We start from the raw sequence: 19,304 nt of genomic DNA on the forward strand, positions 1-19,304 counted from the left end.
ACTAGCTTTGGGGCCTTGTTGATCTAAAGCCCCTCTTGGGGCAGGGTGGCTTAGGACCTGCCTTTGATCACACAGTTTGACTTATAACATCATCATCATCATCATCATAATAAATGATTTGAATTCTATAGTCTCTACTGGTCTTTTTTTTTTAAGGTTTTTGCAAGGCAAATGGAGTTAAGTGGCTTGCCCAAGGCCACAGAGCTAGGTAATTATTAAGTGTCTGAGGCTGGATTTGCACTCAGGTACTCCTGACTCTAGGGCCTGTGCTCTATCCACTGTGTCACTTAGCCCTCCCTCTTTTTTTTTTTAAAGAAAGATTTTATTTATTTTGGGTTTTACAATTTTCCTCCCATTCTTGCTTCCCTCCCCCACCCCCCCACAGAGAGCATTCTGTTATCCACTGGTCTTTTTCAGTAAATGTTTCTGCGTCATATGTAAATGCCACCAGTATGTGGCATGGGCTGCAAGGGCAATGGGGTCCACTAGGCGAGGCCTCCCTGGTGTGTTTTGCAGTGGGACAGATGTAAAAGATACACTCAGTTCCCAGAGGGCAGGACAGTCAGTGGATCTGAAATCTTAACAGGATCTGTGGGGGCTTCTACTTCATGTTTTAGCCCTTGAAAATGAATGAAAGTAAATCCAATTTACAGTCCCCTGTGTGGAGAGGCCCAGCACTTGTCAGTCCTGTCTTATCAGCCCCCCAAATCTTCCACTTAAGAGTTGATGAGCTTTGTTAAGCCAGCACAGTTCTGCCCCCCTGCTCTGGCCTGTCCAGAAGGATCTCACCGTACTCCCTTAGAATAATGAAGAGGGAGTGTGAAGGCACAGGCTCAAAATCCTGTGTGGGAGAAGTGTCACACCATAGAAGTGAACCCCTTAGAACAAAGATGTTGGAATGAATCAAGAGACGAGTCAGGCAAGCTAAGAGACTGAGGGGAAGTTGGGACCCTCCCTCCCCACTTGGCCTCAGACACTCCCCAGTGAAATGGAGATAAGAGGTAATCTTGCTCAGAAAAACAGGAAGAGGCTGTGCCTGCAAAACTTTTTCAAAATAATGCCAAAGGACAGACATGGGAAAAATAGGGTCTAAATTTTGATTACTAGTCCATAATTCTTTAAACTATTAATGGGAATTCTGAGCTTGATTAGTTTTGATTTGCACAAATTAAACTTATGGTAAGTATCTTGCAATGTCTTGAGTTACATTGGGTAAGGAAAATGTAGACCTATAGAGTACCTATTAATCTCAGCCATAGAATTTGCAAGAGATGCTTTTAATAAAAGCCCCAAATATCCACAAGCATCAGTTTTAGCAGAAATCTCATATTGCTCCTCTGCTTCAAAAACCTTCAATGATTTGCCATTAAAGATCTCCAGCATATCTTTCTTGCTCTAACACAGTTCTTTTACATATTCAGACCCACTCTCAGCCTCCCCTCACCCGTTGCTGTCCAGGCCTCAAGCCTGGATGAGTTTTGAGAAGTTACCTCCTGAAAATATTCTCAGGTCCATGTTCCTCATACTTGCTTCCATTCTCAAACTATTATAATCCTTTGCAAGGTCCAACTTGGTTACTGTGATGCTCCCATCTAAAGATGATCTCCCTTAAGTATCTCAGACCACTGATCTATTGTACCCCTAACATCATCTATCAAAGTATAGTTTATTGGTGTGCAACTCTTATTCCCACCTAGAAGATGGAAACCTCTCTGAATCCCAGAGTTCGTGACATTTCCAAGACTTTTTTTATTACCTGTATCTCCTGCAAAATTATTTGTGTTCAGCAGTGAAATTAATCCACCTTCTATAGTTTATTCACCCAAAGAAGCAAGAATTCCTGAAGGGAATTCCTCAGGAGTGTTCTAGCCCCATCACCCATCTCAGGCACTAGGAATTCCCCTGTTACTGCCTGAAGTCTGGTATCAGTAGGTATTAAAGGACCTTGTGCAGTTGTCCAGCTGGTTCTGGCTGTGTTGCTGAAAACACTGCTTTGTACCCTCTAGCCAAGGATAAAGAGGCCCATCTGGGTTCCTGACCTCCCAGCTGTCCTCCTTCACCTGCCATATCTGTGAATACTTTTTTCCTTCTCAGGAGTTACTTTGGCCTCCCTACTGAGCTCTATGTCCTTTACATCCACTAATATGTCCAGTACTAGAAGCACAGCCTTAAGCCTTGCCATTCTGCTTTTTCCTTGAGGTGGATTTGGCTCTTCCTATCACTATGGATAAGGACTTGGAGCAGCAGAGTCCATCTATACAACTGAGGAATGGACCAAAGTCAGACTGGCTCAAAGTGCCGGGGATATATATATATAGGGGTGTGTGTGTGTATTTATGAGACTAAGGCTTCCCACAGAGGCTTCCCTCAGCTATGAACTGCTAAGTTTTACTCCTGTTAGTCAACTGATATGGTTGATGATCACTAGGAGCCCACGGAAAAATGTGTAGATTATACTAGCTAACATTGCTATATAGTGCTTACTGTGTGGAATCACAACAATCCTGGGAGGTCCGTTACTATTATTTGCATTTTGCAGATGAAAATACTGAGAAAAACAGGTTAAGTGACTTTCCCAGGGTCACACAGTATCTGAGATCTGATTTAAACTCAGGTCTTCCGGATCTTAAGCCCAATTCTGACCCCACCCACCTACCCAAATGAGGCATTACTATTAATGAAAGTAAGCAGTGCCAAGGAGAATGAGATATAGTAAGAAAGGCTCAGTACTAATCTTATTTTCAGCCAAGATGGAGGGGAATAGTAGGGATGGCTGTTGGATTGCAATCACTTTAGGAAACTCCAGATAAGACAACCTACAGCACCTTCACCAAAACTTATGGCTTATGTAAGAGCACTGATACTTTCAAGTTTTTGCATAGCGTCAACTAGATTTTCCTGATTCAATGTTTGATTTATTAAGCCTTGCTATTATCATAGATAGGGAGAATTTAGGTAATGGGTGATGTTGGGCCACCAAGGTTAACACAGGCTGGTTACATTCTCTGAATGTCAGCCTTCTCATCTGGAAAACAGGGACAATAAAGCCTTGAGGTTGTTTGAGATTCATTTTTCTGTGCTGATGCTTTTTAAACATCTGTGTAAATATGAGTTATGTGAATCTCTTATAGAATAGTTGTCCTGTGTGGCTTCAATCAAATACTATCCATGCTCAAAGGGCAAGCTGGTCTCCCTTCTAGAAGAATAGATCATGAATGAAGTTATCAAGAAAAATGAAATATTCCTTTTTTTTAAAAAAAGCAACAAGCTCCAAAATTATAAGGACAGAGAAAATCCTGATCCATATCATAAATTTGGCAAGTAGAAGAAGGAGATAAAAAAGAGGAAGTGAAAAAGAAGAGTGAAGTTAGCAGCAGCAAGCAATTATCTTAGGAATCTTGAGATGGCTTTTACCAAACCAATGAATGACAGGATAGTTGATAATGGCTACCATTGGTACTAGAGAAATCTGCTTTTTTCTAAGGCCACTTTTGTCTAAAACATATAGTACCTCTCCAAAGTTGTCAGACCCAAGGACTGTGCAACCCATTTCTTTTGATTTACATGGGTACAAACAATACCAACAGAATTCATTGCTAAGAGCTACTGAGTCATGACCCAGAAAGTGAAGACTTGAGGGATACATATGTCATTTTTCATGGATCTGCAAATAGAAGTCAGAAATCCTTCAGTAGAAAAAGGTATGTTTAGAAAGTGAGCAGCTGGCAACCCAAATGGATTTGAAATTTCTGGGTTACAACATAGGCATGATAGACTCTTGCCAGGGATGGAATTGTCCTAATTAGACTAGTAAAAACATATTACCTGGAGTCTTGCAAATCTGATCAACAGAGATTGGGACTATGGACACTGAGAAAGGTTAAGTAAATTACTCAGAATAACACAGCTAGAATACCAAGAGACTCGAACCTAGGTCTTGCTCTTTCTATGGCCTGCTTTATCCACTACACCAATGATGTCCAATAGAAACAGGACCCATGGGCTTGATGTTGACTTAGGAAAACACATAATTGATGTTACCAGTGTTCTGTTGTATTTTTAGTTTGTTAAACATTTCCCATTACATTTTAATATGGCATGGAAGAGTGTTGAGCTTTAGGTCTCTGTTTCTGATACTGTGTTCAATTTCATGCTGCCTCTCTCCAAAGAGACTTAAAGAAAAAAAGAAGGTGAAAACTCCCCAATTACCAATAACAGCAAGAGATACCAACAATTTACTAGAGGCAAAATCCAAAAAAAGGAATATAGCAATAAAAATTCACGGGTTCAGATACCTGTGCTGTTGTACTCCAGATACTTTTTGGGCAAAGTTAGTGATTGTTTAGTGGTAGCTATAAAAGGAAGCAAAATCTGAGCATAAGTCATTACTGAAATTTGGTGGGATAAGACTCATATCTGCCTTTGGAAAGATACAAGATGAACAGGGAGGGTAAAAGGAGAAAGCAGAGGGTGGGATTGGGAGCAGGACTATAAATTATGACATTCTATTTGTGAAAATCTAAGAATTTGAGAGGGAGTAGGACTATGCATTATGACATCCTATTTTTTAAAATCCAGGAATTTGAAGAAGAAAACATGGTGGAGAACATTCACATAAAGCTCAATGAAACGGGAATAGAATTGATATTGTCATTACATTTCTTCTGAACAGAAAGGAAATGAGAAATTTCAGAAACCTTACAAGCCTGGCAGAGAGCATGGTACAATAGTGACAGAGGACTCCAGTTATATAGACGTGCTGGTGTGCTCCCTGCCAAAAAGCAGAGTAGCCAACACTATCTTGGTTTTTTTCCAAAAAAGCTAATGAGATAGCTAACATGTTGGATGATAATATCAGTATCCAAAAAGGTTCTGACATCTTAGATTATTGAGCCAAATCTAATTGGGTAAAATTTAGTATGGATAGATGTAAATTCTCATTTTTGGATGCAGAAAACTAACTTTATAAGTGCAAAATAGAGATGGTGTGGCTATACAGAAGTCCATCCCAAAAAGATCTAGGGGTTCTAGAGGACTGAGTTCAAAAAGTCAAGAATAGGATATGGCAACCAAAAGATGTAATCCTGATCCTAGGCTATACTGAGAGAAGGATAGTATTGAGTATGAAGAAAGTTATAATAATATAATATACACTATCCTGGTCAGATTACAATTTCAGTATCAAGTTCAATTCTGAATGCCACATTTTAGGGAGTACAGTGATAAATATCCAATATCCAAAAGAAGGCAGTTTTGATGATTGTTGTTCAGCTGTTTTTCAGTCATGTCTCACTCTATGTGACCCCCCGTTTGAAGTTTTTTTTTTTTTTTACAAAGATACTGGAGTGGTTTGCCATTTCCTTCTCTAGTTTATTTTACAGATGAGGAAACTTTGACAAACAGGGTTAAGTGTCTTGTACAGAGTCACATAGCCATTAACTGGCTGAGATCGGGAAGATGAGTCTTTTTGACTCCAAGACCAGCACTGTATCCCCTGCACCCCCTAGCTGCCCCACTCTGATGGTAAAGGGTCCCAAAATCATGGCATGCATGGACAAATTGAAAGAAATAGAAATATTTACCTTGGAGAAGGGGTTTGATGATAATTGTTTTCAAGTAATTGGAAGTGTCTCCTAAAGATTAGAGATATCCAAGAAACAAAGATCTCTTCCTTCTCTAACAAAATTCAACCAACAGGTGGATAACTAGTTGGACAGGTAGAGCAGAATCTTGTTCACATATGGGCTAAACAAGATGACTTGTAAATTCTCTCCCAAAATTCAAGATTCTATTTGGAGTTGTTTTCCTTTGGAGCAAACTGGAAATCAGTGGCTTCAATCTTTTCTGATATTGGGAAGGCAGGAAGTTTTGCCCTATTTTTCCCCTCCCAACAAGTTCAGGGTTCTTGCCCCACCCTGAAGGGTCTAGATCTATTCTTCTTGCCACCTTTTGGAAATATGAGAGCCTGCCACGCGAAGGAAGAGGAGCTGTTGAAATGTGCTCACATGTAATATGAAGGGTACCTGAAGACCTTCAGGTGAATAATAACTGCTCCTTGATAAGTTGATGCTAAAGAACCTGAAAAATAACCACTCACCTACAGAGACAGGAAGGTTCTAGTGGAGACTGTGAAAAAGCCAGTTTCAAAAGTCATCAAGTCAGGGTTGACTGAACAGGGGATTGAATGATTCAATTTTAGAGAAACCTGAGGGAGCACTTCATCCAAGCTCTTGTATCATCTAAGTAACTTGTACAGAAAGGAAATTGAGGCCCAGCGTGACTTACCCAATGGTAGACTGCAAGATAGCAACAAAACTAAGACCACAACCCTGTTCCCTTATTCCTAAGTCCCTTACTCTTTCCACCACTCTATGATTCCCTCTCCCAAAGACTGGGGTGGGTGAGATCTTGACCTGAGAACTGATTTAGGATAAGGGCTAAGGAGTTGGTGGGGAATAGTTATAACCTCTGCTTGAAGGACACTGGAGATGACAGAGACAAGGAAGGAGAAAAGGGGAGCCCTCACAACCATCTCAGTTCACGAAATGCTTTTTTCTCTGTCCCCTTCCCCAACCCAGGCACCATCAACCCCTTCTCTCTCCAATGACAGCCCCCAGGTTGTCAGAGGAGTGGGAGAAGCAGCAACAGAGAAGGGAGGATTTCCTTGCCTAGCCTTCCCTTTCCCCGGATGAACTTCCAGAAGCCAGGGTCTTGCCCCTGTCCTCTCCCTTGGGCTCCTGTTCTCCTGAGGGCAAGAGGAGGGCCGGGCTAGGGCTGGAGTGACGCTGCTTCCTCATGAATGGGAACACTCTAGAGAGAAAGAGAGAGGAAGGAAAGATGAAGCAGAGGCCTAACACAGGGTATAGATTATCTAAAGCCTTTAGCTCTGCTTCTTCCTCTTTCTTGTTATTTGCTATTTCTCTTCCCTAAATGGGATAGAGCAGAGGGAGAAAGGAAGTGGCAATTTGTACATATTGATTCCTGTTAACTTCTGTTAAAAAAACATATGGAGGATGGGTGGAGAGATGGAAGCTCTTGGCTCTTCTCCAGTTTTGTTCACATTCTCTCAATAAAAAGACCTTTGTCCCAAGATGACCCATTCCATGGAATGGGATAGGATGAGGTTGACTTTCAGGGTAATTCCCAATTCCAGCTCTCTCGTGTGTAACCAGAGTGGTTACTTCTGGTACAAGGCTAAGGGAAAGACTGCATCATCCCTTGTGTCCCCCCACTCCAAACCTGAATTTCAGGTGAAGCTCACCGTTTCTTAGTCTCGGGTGGAATCACAGCCTCTGCCAGGAGTGTCTTATACATTTCAGACTTTAAGAACCTGGGATAGGAATCCTGAAAGACAGACAGGAGGACCACCTTATTTTAAGCATTACTTAAACAATTTTGAAATTTGTTTTCATTTATTTCCCAGGACCACAAAAATTGCCGAAGAGAAGGAACTTATTAAAGTAGTTCAGTATGTAATTACAGATTGAGAGATCTAATCTAATCCCTTCATTTTTACAGATTAGGAAACTGAGACACAGAGAAATTTAGTTTACCCAAAATTACTGGAAGGATGTAGCAGAAAGATTTTACCCTAGGCCCTCTGACTCCAAACTCAGCTACCTTTTCAGTGAGTATTTAGCCCCTTATTTAAAGATAGATGCCTCCAGAAAACATCCTAGGTCATAGCTTCCTCTTCAGTTTGATAATCCCTGTTATTCACCCCCTCACAAGGCTCTAAGGACAAACTGTGAGGAAAGTCCATTAATGACCCCATTATTCTGCGCTTACCATGTTCTTATAATTATGTATAGGACAAGTGTCAGATCTAACTTACCTCAGAAGGGAAGCTAGGTGGTGCAGCGGGGTAAGAGTATCAGGCCTGGAGTCACAAAGACCTGAGTTCAAATTTGACTCAGACACTTACTAGCTGTATTAACCTTGGCAAGTTATTTAACCCAGTTTCCCTCAGTTTCCTTATCTATGAAATGAGCTGAAGAAGAAAGTGGTCAAACCACTCTAATATCTCTGCCAAGAAAACCCCAAATGGGGTGAGGAAGAGTCAGACATGATTGAAATGACTGAAGAGCAATGCAACAACAATCATTTCAGATAGGCATCAGGCGATGGCTACTCCTTATAACTGATCTTGGTTTGTTTTCAATTTGGGTTTTGCTTTCTATTTGACATTTGTGTTTTCGCTTAGTAAGTAGTCTTCAGCTCAAAACCTTCTTAGAAGCCAGTGGGGAATAAAACATGAGTGAACAAATGAGTGAATGTATATGTTCCAAGGCCCAGGCATTTAGGTCTCTACCAGTGGGCTACTTGATCTATGGAGAATAACAAGGGTGGGGATCCCCAGAGAATTCCTTTTGTATTAAGACAGATGCATGGCCTTCTAGCTTCAGACCCAACCCTCTTTCAATATCCTAACAGAGTGTTGATGCTTAAAGAAATGCACCCTTTTGTTTTCCCAACTCCACTGAACCCATTGCCTGGCACCTTTTTCATAAGCATGTAGATATGCATCTGGGCATCATCCATGACGTAGCGATGGGGTCTGCGGATCCCTTCAAGGGTCTTCTCCATAGTCTTGCTGTCAATATTGACCCAGCGTGTGGCCCCAGGGGCAAGAAACTGTCTGAACCCCAACAGGTGAAAGGAGAAAGATGGAAAAATCAGCGGAAGGTCTTGCAACCTGTGCCCTGACTTTAAGATACTGTTGCCCATCAAAACACTAGAAAGAAGCTAAAATATTGGCTTTGGTCTTCTTCCACTCTCCTGAGCAGATCTTAGAATCTATTATGTAGCTCATTTTGGTTCTCACCTGGTAGTTAATCTAATTCTCCCATAGTTTTAGGTGAGATACTACCAGAACATTGATACTTTTCAAAAGATAGAGAGGTATACACCCTATGCCCATTGATTTTGCTAGCTAGGAACCTGATATCCCCACAACCCCTCATTCAGCAAGCTCAGCTGGACTATCCACCTCAGAGTATCCAGTGGCCCCTGTCTGGCTAATTCTACTCCCCTTCATCAGAGTGAAAATTGGGTGTACTCAAAAGGAAGCATAAAGTAGTTTAGTCTCAATTAGAGAGTGGAGTGGGAGCAACTTGGGGCTCAAGTGCTCCCTCAGATGTAATGTCAAAATCTCTCATCTACCCTCACTTCAGTAATACATAGATAGCAGAAGAATGGACTAAATGACCTGTGAAGAAAACTTCTGACAAAAGATTCTCTGCCCAGACACCACTGACCCTTTCTAGTCTCTGCTCTACCCACCAGGAGTGAAGGAACCCAAGAGAAGCCAGGACCTAGAGTTGGGATCTGGGGACAGAGGGAAGAGGTGAGGCTCACTGGTAGACAAAGTCGACACTCTCAGCAATCTTGGACTGTTCCCCATATCGCAAATCCTCACATGCTTCCCAGAAGCTTAGGTTCTCAGCTGGGTGAGAGGGAAGAAGTAGTGACCAGAGATGAGAGGAAAGAAGAAATGCCAGGAGAGAAGCTCCTAAAGCCCCTAGCATAGTGAGCTGGGGGTCCCCTGCCATCGTCCTGAATATCTTTTAATTCCCACCCTACCCCCATCGACATCCTTGCTCACAATGTTCTTGGGAAGAGTCAAGGCTCTGGGAACTAGGAAAGCTGGAGAATTGGGAAAGAAAAGGCTGAGCCTGGAGCTGAAGGACTGTACTATCATCATGTCAGGCATGCTAGCATCTAGGTGACTTGGTAAAGTAAATGAACTTGGAGTCAGAAAGAACCGAGTTCAAATCCTACCTCAAATTCATAACCTGTCTCTATCTTGGTCCCCTAGGCATGCTAACTGTTATCAAACAGCATTCTCCTAGGTCCCTTAATAGGAGCACAGCCAGGGGTGGAACTGGTGTATCTGTCTTACCACTGAACTCTTTCTTGAGGAATTCCATGAACTGTATATGGCCCAGAGGATCCCCCAGGAGCTCTCTGAAGTTAAAGCCCCAACGCTCAACCCGAAGTTTAGTAGGTGTTGTCACCCTAGGCAATAAATGTATATGTGGTTGGGGTGTATGTCCCCCATCCCAAGGAGGAAAAAACATATCAAGTATCTCTCCATAACTCATGCTCTCAGAATTAGAGAAACTTATTCAGAGCTTATTAGGGCAGTTATCATTCAATTCTCCTTAATATATAGCTCTTTGTACTTGCCTAGTCCCAGCCCTGCATACTTGCCTCCCTAAATGGGAGGAACTCAGTTAATCCTGGAGTCAAACTCCCATAATCTCCACCAAGAATCAGCAGTATGTGTGGGATGGTTATCCTCCTGGAAGCTAGGATCACCCAGGTCTCTTCACCTACCCAGAGCAGATGAGAATACTCACGTGGGTGCATTCATTGACCAGTAGTCAGTATCATCAGTGATCCAAGGGTTACTGGGCAGGCAGCCAGACATGATGGGGTCATGAGGCATGTACTGGTCATTGAACTTGAGGTATCTGGAAGGAGAGAGCCCACCCAGAATATGAATGTAGAGCTGGAAGTAAACTTGGAGGTCAATTGGTTCAAACCTCTCCTCCTACAGAGGAGAAAACTGAAGCTCAAACCAGATAAATTAATGCCCAAGCTCACAAAGGTATGAAGTGGTGGTGCCAGAGAGTGAAGATGATTTCGGGGAACCATCACCACTCAAGACAGCATTGGAGCAAAGAGAGGGTTGCGAGAAGTAAGCCCAAAAGATCCCAGCTGGTGGTTAAGGGAGCCAGGGGAGGGTAGGTAGGGACAAAGAAAGCATCTGGAAGAGATGTGAGATTTACCACTTCCACCCTCCCACCTGTCGCACTTACGCTTCCAGGCAGATAGAAGACTTCACCCTGGTCCTTCCCATAGCCTTCTTACAGTACTCAATCTAGGCAGAGGCACAAGATAAAAGGGCTGAGGGAGGGATCAGCTCTAGCCAGCTTCGAGGCCCTCAGACTAATCAACCAGGGACAATCAAGCCTTTCTTGCCTTTAATCTTTGTCCAAATTTATCCAATTAACAATTTTTAGTGTCCTCATAGTCCAGAGGTAACAGAGTCCACCATTTCCCTACCATCCTATCTCTCCCAGCAATCCTTAATCTAAAAGATTCCAGGGCCCCACAATGTGTTCCCCTCCATAGAACCCAAGGACAGTCTAAGGGCTTACCTCTCGCTTATAAAAATCCATATTTTTAGTCTGGAAAAAATTAAGACAAGTAAGGTGAGGGAAAGGCAGAGCAGTCTTGTGAATGAGAGGGCCATGAGAGACCCAAAAAGGGAATAACTTCTTATCCCTTTCCACCCACCCACAATCTGAGTCAAGGGAAAGGATGTAGGTATAATCAGTGAACAAATTACCAATGTGTTGCAGTGGATAGAGGGATAGGTAGGCTTGGACTCAGGAAGACCTGGATTCAAATCCAGCTTTAGACTAGCTTCAAAACCTTGAGTAAATAACTGTACCTCTATCTTCCTCATTTGCAAAATGTGGATAAGAATAGCTCCCATATCATCAGGTAGTCATGAGATTAAAATAAATGCTAGCTATTTTTACCTCACAGTGCCCTTTGGATAGAACTTCTCCCCACAAATGCTGATAAAGGCAAGCTTACAGTCTCTTCCCCAGTCCCAAACCCTGGCTCGACTGCTCGCACATCCCAGTGTCACAAGATGACCAGGAGAGAGTGTGGCTAGTACAGTGGTGTCTACCCCCTGAGGCCACATCTGAGGTCCTAACCTTAGCTGGATTTCAGGTAGATATAGAAATGCCTATAATTTCAGAACTTTAGAGAACTCTGTTGTTGTTGCGGTTGTTCAGTCATTTCTGTCATTCTGACTCTTCATGACCCATTTGGGGTTTTCTTGGCAGAGATACTGGAGAGATTTGCTACACCCTTCTTCAGTTCATTTTACAGATGAGGAAACTGAGTCAAGTGACTTGCCCAGGATCTCAGTTAGTAAGTGCCTGAGGTCACATTTGAATTCAGGTCTTCCTGACTCCCATGATGCTATGGCATCATCTAGCTGCCCACAGAGAACCTTAAAGGACCTCTAGTCCAAATCCCTTATTTATAGACAAGGAACTTGCCCAGGGTAACCTAGAAGGTTGAAAACCAGGCTTGGATTAGACCTACTTAGTTCCATCCACAGGGCTGGGATCTGAGTCATATCAAGGATGTCGAATGCTAACAGGAATCTTTGGCCACATCTCAACTTTCCCATCCTGGTGAAGTTCTGGGGGCCCTTGCATGGTCCAGTACTTGGCTATAGCTGAAGACTCTAGTTATGGATGTATTTCTAGTCTCAGGGCTCAACAGTAACCATACCAAGCCCCCAACTCAGTGCAAAAGAATGCACTGGACTTGACTGGAAGGGGAGAGGCTTTTGGAACTCTCTTTTTAAGGCTCTAGAATCCAAGCATGGGGGAGGGGGAAAAGAGAGAAGTTTCTACTTTCCAGGCTCGTGCCAATAAAATCACAGGTCTGGTTCAAAATATAAAAAAAAAAAAATAGACAAGGAGTTCAGCCTAGTCCTAGTCTGTCTGAAGCATTACCAGCCACAAGACAATCTCCTGTTGTCTAACCTCTCCCTAAACCTCCTGTTCCCATATGGGGCTTCAGAGCTCCTGGCCAGTGGGGTGTACAGCACTACCTCTCAAATCAGGGGACCCGCATTCTGTTTCTTACATGTACTAGTTGTGTGACCTTGGCCAAATCACTTGACCTGTGTCTCAGCATCCCCAACTATAAATGAAGGGTTTGGGCTCAATGACGTTTCAAGTTTCTTCCAGCTCTAAAGTGTACAATATTAGGGATCTTTGTACTTGAAAATGTTTTTCATTCCCTCAATCATTCTTCACATTGTGGCTTCAGTCAGTTCCTCCTTTGTGTTTGGTCAGGGAGGGAGTTGCAGGAGGGATGAAAACTAGAGACTCTCTAGGTCTTGATCCAAAACCAGAACTGGTACCCCATTAAAGAGGGAAGAAGGAAAATGGGAAGCAGAGGGGGGAAAGATGCATAAATCTTGCTAGAGTTGTCTTTTCTCACAATTTCTTTATTAGGCAGAGGGTAGGGGTTATTATTTCCTACAATTGGGGGGAGGGGGTGGAAGCCAGGGGAAAAAAGGGTCACTCACCATCTGTACCCTGGTGGTATAGCAATTACCCCTCTCAGGTCCCTGCTCCATCACATTCAGGGCTCCTGGCTGACAAAGAAATGGGGGTGAAGGGAAATGGAGGAATCAACTCTCAACTACCACATCACCCAAACCTTCTGTTCCCAGTCGGGCTTCATAGTTCCTAGCCACTGAGGTAGTGGAATGAACGTTGCCACTGAAGTCAGAAGACCCATAAACTATTTCTGATATGATGCTATCTGTGTGGCCTTGATCAAGTCACTTGACTTTGAGATCTCAGTTTCCCCAATTGTAAAATAAAGGAGTTGGATTAAGTTCCTTTTAACTCTCTATAATACTTTTGCCTGAAAATGCTCATCATTGTTATCACCTTAATCATCCTTCACATTATGACTCAGGCACAATGGAGCCAAGTGAGCAAGAGTTTAGGTTCTACTGCCTACTCTCCTTAGGATAGGATCTCTCTCCATAGCCCCCTACCTCCTGGTGGAGGGTGGGAATGAAGGCAACTTCAAGCCAAGAAATCCTGTCCTCACTTCACAAAGAGGGAAAGAGAGATAAGTTCCTAACTGACCTGGTTTGGAATGGGGAAGGGTGGGCAGAGCCAACAGCTTAAAACCTAAAGGTTCCCTAGGGTCCTAGATCCCCCAGATCTTACCAGGGTGACTCCCAGAGACTGTGGTTACTTTCAGGTACAGTAGAGGGAGACAGAGAGTAGAACTGACCCCCAGGCCAGTATGAGGAATGAAGTAAATGATGACCCTAAGTCCATCCATCTAACTCTCCACATTTTCCCTCCTTGCCAGCCCCCTGCCCCTACTCAATTGGATTCAGAAACATTTGTCTTCTTTTCCTTTTCACCTAAATCTCCTTCCCCACTGGTCATTTCCAATGACCAATTCCCACCGTCTGCCAGGCCTTTCTCCTTTCCTTTTGTCCCCTCTAGTACAGATCTATTATTGTAAAGGGAAGAGATTCTGCAGTCCAGGGTGGTCAAATGATTGTTCAGTATCAAAAAGCTCCCTGGTCTGAGGGGGCCTTAGGGAGGGTCTCTCACCGGGGGCCGATTCACAAGCCAGTAAGTCTGCTCCTGATACTCAATGACAATCCTGTCCCCTTTCCGGCGTTGCTTGGCAGCTCTAAAGGGAAGGAAAGATGCTCTGTCAGAGATCAGGCCAGGGAGGAGGGGAGATGCTGGGGCAGACAGAGATCAGGGCGGGGATGAGCTGATCTCAGGGGAGATCAGAAATCCAATCCCTGCTCTCAGAGAAGATGAAGCAGAGTGGGGATAGTAGGGTGGAACCCAGGAGCTTTTGGATTAGCCCACACTCTCCCCTAACATGTGGAAAGCCTGCGGACCAACATCTGGCCATCCCCATTTTCTCTTATCTCCTTTCCTAGCTGAGTGGCTTAACTCTGTATCCCTCCAGAGAGCAATCCCTCTCCAACTCCCAGCCCCCTTCCCCCCCGCCAGGCAGAGCTAGGAGATAAGCTAGGAGGGGAGGAGAGAAAGCAAGGCATGGGAGCATTTGACACAGACCCTGGCCCAGACCAAATTCAGGGGCCATGGCCAATGTGGCCATAACCTAAGACAAAGGGCAGGCTTTGTATAAGGGGAAGAAAGGCAGAGAGATGCTTACCTCAATTGCTCCCGAGCCTGCATCACCACAAAGTCCCATGTGTGATTGATCTTCTTATGCAGCTGGTTATAGTAATCCTGTAAGAGAGAGAGGAAGAGAGGGGCACCAGTCAGGGGATCCATTATACAAGCCTGCCCTGGCCCATTCACATCCCTTTTATGAGAGAGGCAGAAGATGAAGGCAATTCTGAGTGGCCCTAACCAAAGGGAAGGAGCTGGGTGGTCTGTGTGCCACCTGAGTTGAAAATATAAGGCAGCTCATATACCCCATAGTATCCTCATCAATAGGAAGGTAGATTTGAATATATTGGATAAGGGCAGTGGAGCTGGGGTTGAGGCCACCCTACCTTTTCATGATCAATCAGGTCCCCTTGTTTCCGGATATTCTTCTTGGCCAAATAGATAGCTAGAAAGGCAAACTTGGTGTACACAAACACCCTTTCCAACACACACACACACACACACACACACACACACACATGCATTTGTACCATAGACAGAGGCTAAACAGGTGGCTAAACAGTAGCATCCTCCTAGAAAGTCCCACCCTGTTCCTGGAGTTCTGACCATATGGTCATTTTGCCTATTAGGGACTTTCCAAGGGTTTAGGAAGAATTAAGGGAAAAGAGCCAAGATAAATGGGATAGGAGCCCTTGGGTGAATAGATGTGGTACCTTGGGCAAGTCCTTCACCCACTCAGAGTCTTGATTCCCTTAACTATAGAAAGAGGAAAATGAATTGCAAGACCTCCCAGGCCCCTTGGAGATCTGACGTTTCTGTGAGTCCGATAGTCTCTGGATATCCCCCTCCACCACTATCAAATCATTCCAAATCTGTTAGCCCTGCCTCTGGCCCTGACCCACTTACCATAATCCAGTTCAGCAGCTGGCCACTTAGTGCTCATCCAGAAGTAGGGTGTCTGGGGGGAGGGGGAGAGCAGGACATCAGGGCTGGAAATAGCAGAATGGGCTCCCCCATCCCCTCTCCCCTTCCAGGAGGAATCCAGTCCTCACTCCAAACTCATTATCAACAAGTCGATAAGCTCTATTTTGTAAGCTAAGGACTGGGCCCCCAAAGAAAATCAAAAGTCACCATCCCTGCCCTCGGAGAGTTTATATTCTGGATGTGAAGACAATATGCAAATAACCTTGTGCCTCCGAGTTATTTACAGGATCCCTTGGAAGCAATTTCCCAGCACTGAAGGACAACAGGAAAAACCCTTTCAAAGGAGGCAAGAACTGATTCGTGCAGTTGTACAGATTGGTTCAGAGCAGGCTGCTGTTGGACAGATAGGATTAGTGAAAAATGCAATCTTGGGCAAAAGCCAGATGTTCTTTCAGAAGAATGAAGAAGCAGAGGGATGCTGTTTCCTGAGGCCATCATCCCTATTTCTTCATGAACAAGCATGAAAGGTCTATCCCACTCACCTGGATTCTTAATTGTGGCATTTGAGACCCTCTATCACCCAAGTCAAGGTCCCTAACTACCCTCAATCCTCTCTGTTCTCTGAATTGGATTTTCTGATTCTACCTGTCTTTGCTTATGTTCTTTTCCTCAAGTAAAAATGACAAAGGGAAGAACTCTAGTTTCAGAATGAGAAACCCTAAACTCTGGCCATTAATCCTAAACTCTGCCATTAATTCATTGTGTAATCTTGGACAAATTACTTTTTTTATAGTTTTTTTTAGTTTAGTTTTTTTTTTTTGCAAGGCAATGGGGTTAAGTGGCTTGTCCAAGGCCACACAGCTAGGTAATTATTAAGTGTCTGAGGCTGGATTTGAACTCAGGGACTCCTAACTCCAGGGCCAGTGCTCTATCCACTGTGCCACCTAGCTGCCCCCCCAATTACTTTTCCTCTCTGGGTCTCAGTTTCCTTATCTGTCTAATGGGAACAAAAATGTCTGCCCAGCTGGCTCCACAGAATTGTTGTAGTGATCAAACAATATTGTGCTTTGTAAACTATAAAGCCCTATTTTTTTAAAATTTAATTTATTCAGTGTATTTCCTGATTGAAACTGTGGGGTTTTTTTAGGTTGGTTTTTTTTGCCAGGCAATGGGGTTAAGTGACTTGCCCAAGGCCACACAGGTAATTATTAAATGTCTGAGGCCAATTTGAACTCAGGTACTCCTGACTCCAGGGCCAATGCTCTATCCACTGTGCTACCTAGCCACCCCTATAAAGTCCTATTGAGGGGCTGTTATTTGAATCCAGAAGAGATCATAGAAGTCCATCAGTCCACTTCTAGGAATGCAGCACCAGAAAGGGAGAGAGCTAGCCCAAAGTCACCCACTGCAGAAGGATTGGGAATGAGTGCTGAATCTGAAGTTTGAAGTTCTAGGTTGGAATCTCTCAGTTCTGCCCTTTATTTCCCTAAGAAGGCATTTCAATTTAGCTAAGTCTCAGTCTTCCCATCTCTAAAATGAACCATTTTTAACTAGAAGATCCCCAAGGGACCCTTCCAATTCTGAATCCCTATGACCCAACTCTCAGTCTCGGCCTACTTCATCATTTCCTTTAAGGGAGGTCTCCTTTAGGGTGGCACAAAGCTGATTATGGCACTAAAACAATCCAGTTCCTTATCTCTTTCCCAAACTCACATACCCTGACTACCACTCCCTTCCCCAGAGGAAGAGGGCAGGATATACCTCAGGTGCCCACCCTCCTCACTGTGTGCCTTCTCAAACAACCTTAGGGGGACTCCGTCTCTAGGTACAATGAACTTGATTGAAAATGGTCTCCCCAATCAGAATTAAAGATGCCTCAGCTGTTCTCCCTGGCTAAGTAAGACCCCTGCCCCTCACCCCAACACAGGTGCTGAAAGGTATGGGAATAGGGAAGAAGAGGATGTAGTAGTAGTAATAATAATAATAATAATAATAATAATAATATTAATAGGGTCATAGGGGCACACAATTATAGTTGGAGGGAATTTCATTTAACAAATAGGGAAAATGAGGCCCAGAAAAAGTGAACTATCTTCTTCAAGAAGAAAAGCTGGGATTTGAACCCAGAATTGCAGATTCCAATTCCTTCTCACTTCTCCCTGGCATGCTAAGGTACACCAAAGCTCTTTGCTTCATAACAATCCTCTAACAATATTAACCCCATCATACAAAGAAAGAAACTGAGATTCAAAGAGTTTTCGTGAACTGCCCATGGTCATACATTATTAGGATAGGAGTCGTAGCACCAAGACCTGAACTCCAGGCTTCCACAGCAAGTAGAGTGCTGGCCCATCACCACCTCATTCCCTCTCATTTGTCATTTTGATGAAGCAAAAATAATATGTGAAAAATGCAAATCAGATCTTTTGATTTAAGTAAAGAACTGGGAGAAGAGCCAGCTACAATCCAGGAGGCCTGAAGTGGGGAGAGAAGAACTGAACTATACCTATCTATAGTGTTAGCCCCAGTTCCCTACCACACTAATCCTAGAGAGCCCTTCCTAACTCAGGAACCTGAGCCTTTGCCAGGTTGGCTGGTTGATCAGAAGGTACTCCCCCTTGAGATTTGAACATCTCTCCATTTCCAGCACCTCCACCATTATCACCCTCTCCAGAACCACCATCACCATAAAAACCATCATCACCATCACCAGAGCACTCAAAATTCAGCTGTGTGACCTTGGGAAAGTTTCTCACCTTCTCTGGTCTAGATTTCCCTTAATTATAGAAAAATGAGGTCAGCCTCACCTGGAACCTGTAAGGGGAATCATCTGCTCGGAGTACGAGGCATCGAGGGTCCTTCAGGGGATAGATGTAGCCATGTTTCACAATGAGGTTCCCCAGGTGTAGAGACTCTGCAGAGAGAGATTTGAGCTGAGATCACTTCTGGAAAATAATTATCTAGTTCTGGGGACTGCCTTTTTTTTTTAAATGTTGATTCTTTTGATTTTTACATAATCTTCACTTCCAAATTTGTCCCTCTCTTCAATTTTTTTAATGCTTTATTTTATTTTTAATTTATGGAATAAAACAAGTATTTCCATAACAGTCTGATGAAAAGAGATTTATAATGTACAATTTGCTATTCATATAAACTTCTTTTTTTCCTTTTCCCCATCCTCCATCCCCACCCTAGAGATGACCAACATTAGACATAAATATATCTATCGCTATCTAGATATACATATATATGTAAAGTTCTATAACACTTTTTAGCAGTTGTTTCTCAACCCTCCAGTCTAACAATGTAGTTTTAATTTTAATCCACACCTAAAGTTTCCCCATTTCTAAAGTAAACCATAATACAGGGTGTCCCAAAAGTTTTAGTTGACTTTAAACCTTAATAGCTCCCTGCCCTGATTAAAACATAGCTCTAGTCAAAAACAAAGTGTATGTAGTAGGCACTATGACTTACAGAGACAATAATATCATGTGGCATTTATATAGGACATTAAAGGTTTGCAAAACATTTGACCCATTATCTAATCATAAAAATTTGTTGTCATTCATTCGATTCTTTGTGAGCCCATTTGGGTTTCCTTGGCAAAGCTATTGGAGAGCTTTGTCATTTCCTTCTCCAGCTCATTTT

The 19,304-nt window shown here is 43.3% G+C and overlaps 1 protein-coding gene across 6 annotated transcripts in view; it reads right to left on the reverse strand.

The window, feature by feature from the left end:
- Positions 1 to 383: 383 nt before the first annotated feature.
- RGS11 (regulator of G protein signaling 11) overlaps positions 384 to 19,304 on the reverse strand; it is a 42,397-nt gene continuing 23,476 nt past the window's right edge. For 5 of the 6 annotated variants that reach the window (XM_074197032.1, XM_074197031.1, XM_074197034.1 and 2 more), the window contains 14 exons: positions 18,464 to 18,570; positions 15,639 to 15,690; positions 15,119 to 15,177; positions 14,773 to 14,849; positions 14,190 to 14,271; positions 13,133 to 13,201; positions 11,166 to 11,195; positions 10,824 to 10,885; positions 10,362 to 10,475; positions 9,902 to 10,017; positions 9,358 to 9,445; positions 8,500 to 8,638; positions 7,262 to 7,344; positions 384 to 6,810 (listed from right to left, as the gene is read on the reverse strand). In XM_074197032.1, the coding sequence (XP_074053133.1) occupies positions 6,669 to 6,810; positions 7,262 to 7,344; positions 8,500 to 8,638; positions 9,358 to 9,445; positions 9,902 to 10,017; positions 10,362 to 10,475; positions 10,824 to 10,885; positions 11,166 to 11,195; positions 13,133 to 13,201; positions 14,190 to 14,271; positions 14,773 to 14,849; positions 15,119 to 15,177; positions 15,639 to 15,690; positions 18,464 to 18,570 (1,220 nt within the window). In that variant the 3' untranslated portion in view covers positions 384 to 6,668. The remainder of the gene's footprint in view (positions 6,811 to 7,261; positions 7,345 to 8,499; positions 8,639 to 9,357; positions 9,446 to 9,901; positions 10,018 to 10,361; positions 10,476 to 10,823; positions 10,886 to 11,165; positions 11,196 to 13,132; positions 13,202 to 14,189; positions 14,272 to 14,772; positions 14,850 to 15,118; positions 15,178 to 15,638; positions 15,691 to 18,463; positions 18,571 to 19,304) is intronic. The other variant, XM_074197035.1, reaches the window with a different exon arrangement.

Source organism: Macrotis lagotis, chromosome 8, assembly GCF_037893015.1.
Source record: "Macrotis lagotis isolate mMagLag1 chromosome 8, bilby.v1.9.chrom.fasta, whole genome shotgun sequence".
NCBI lineage: Eukaryota > Metazoa > Chordata > Mammalia > Peramelemorphia > Peramelidae > Macrotis > Macrotis lagotis.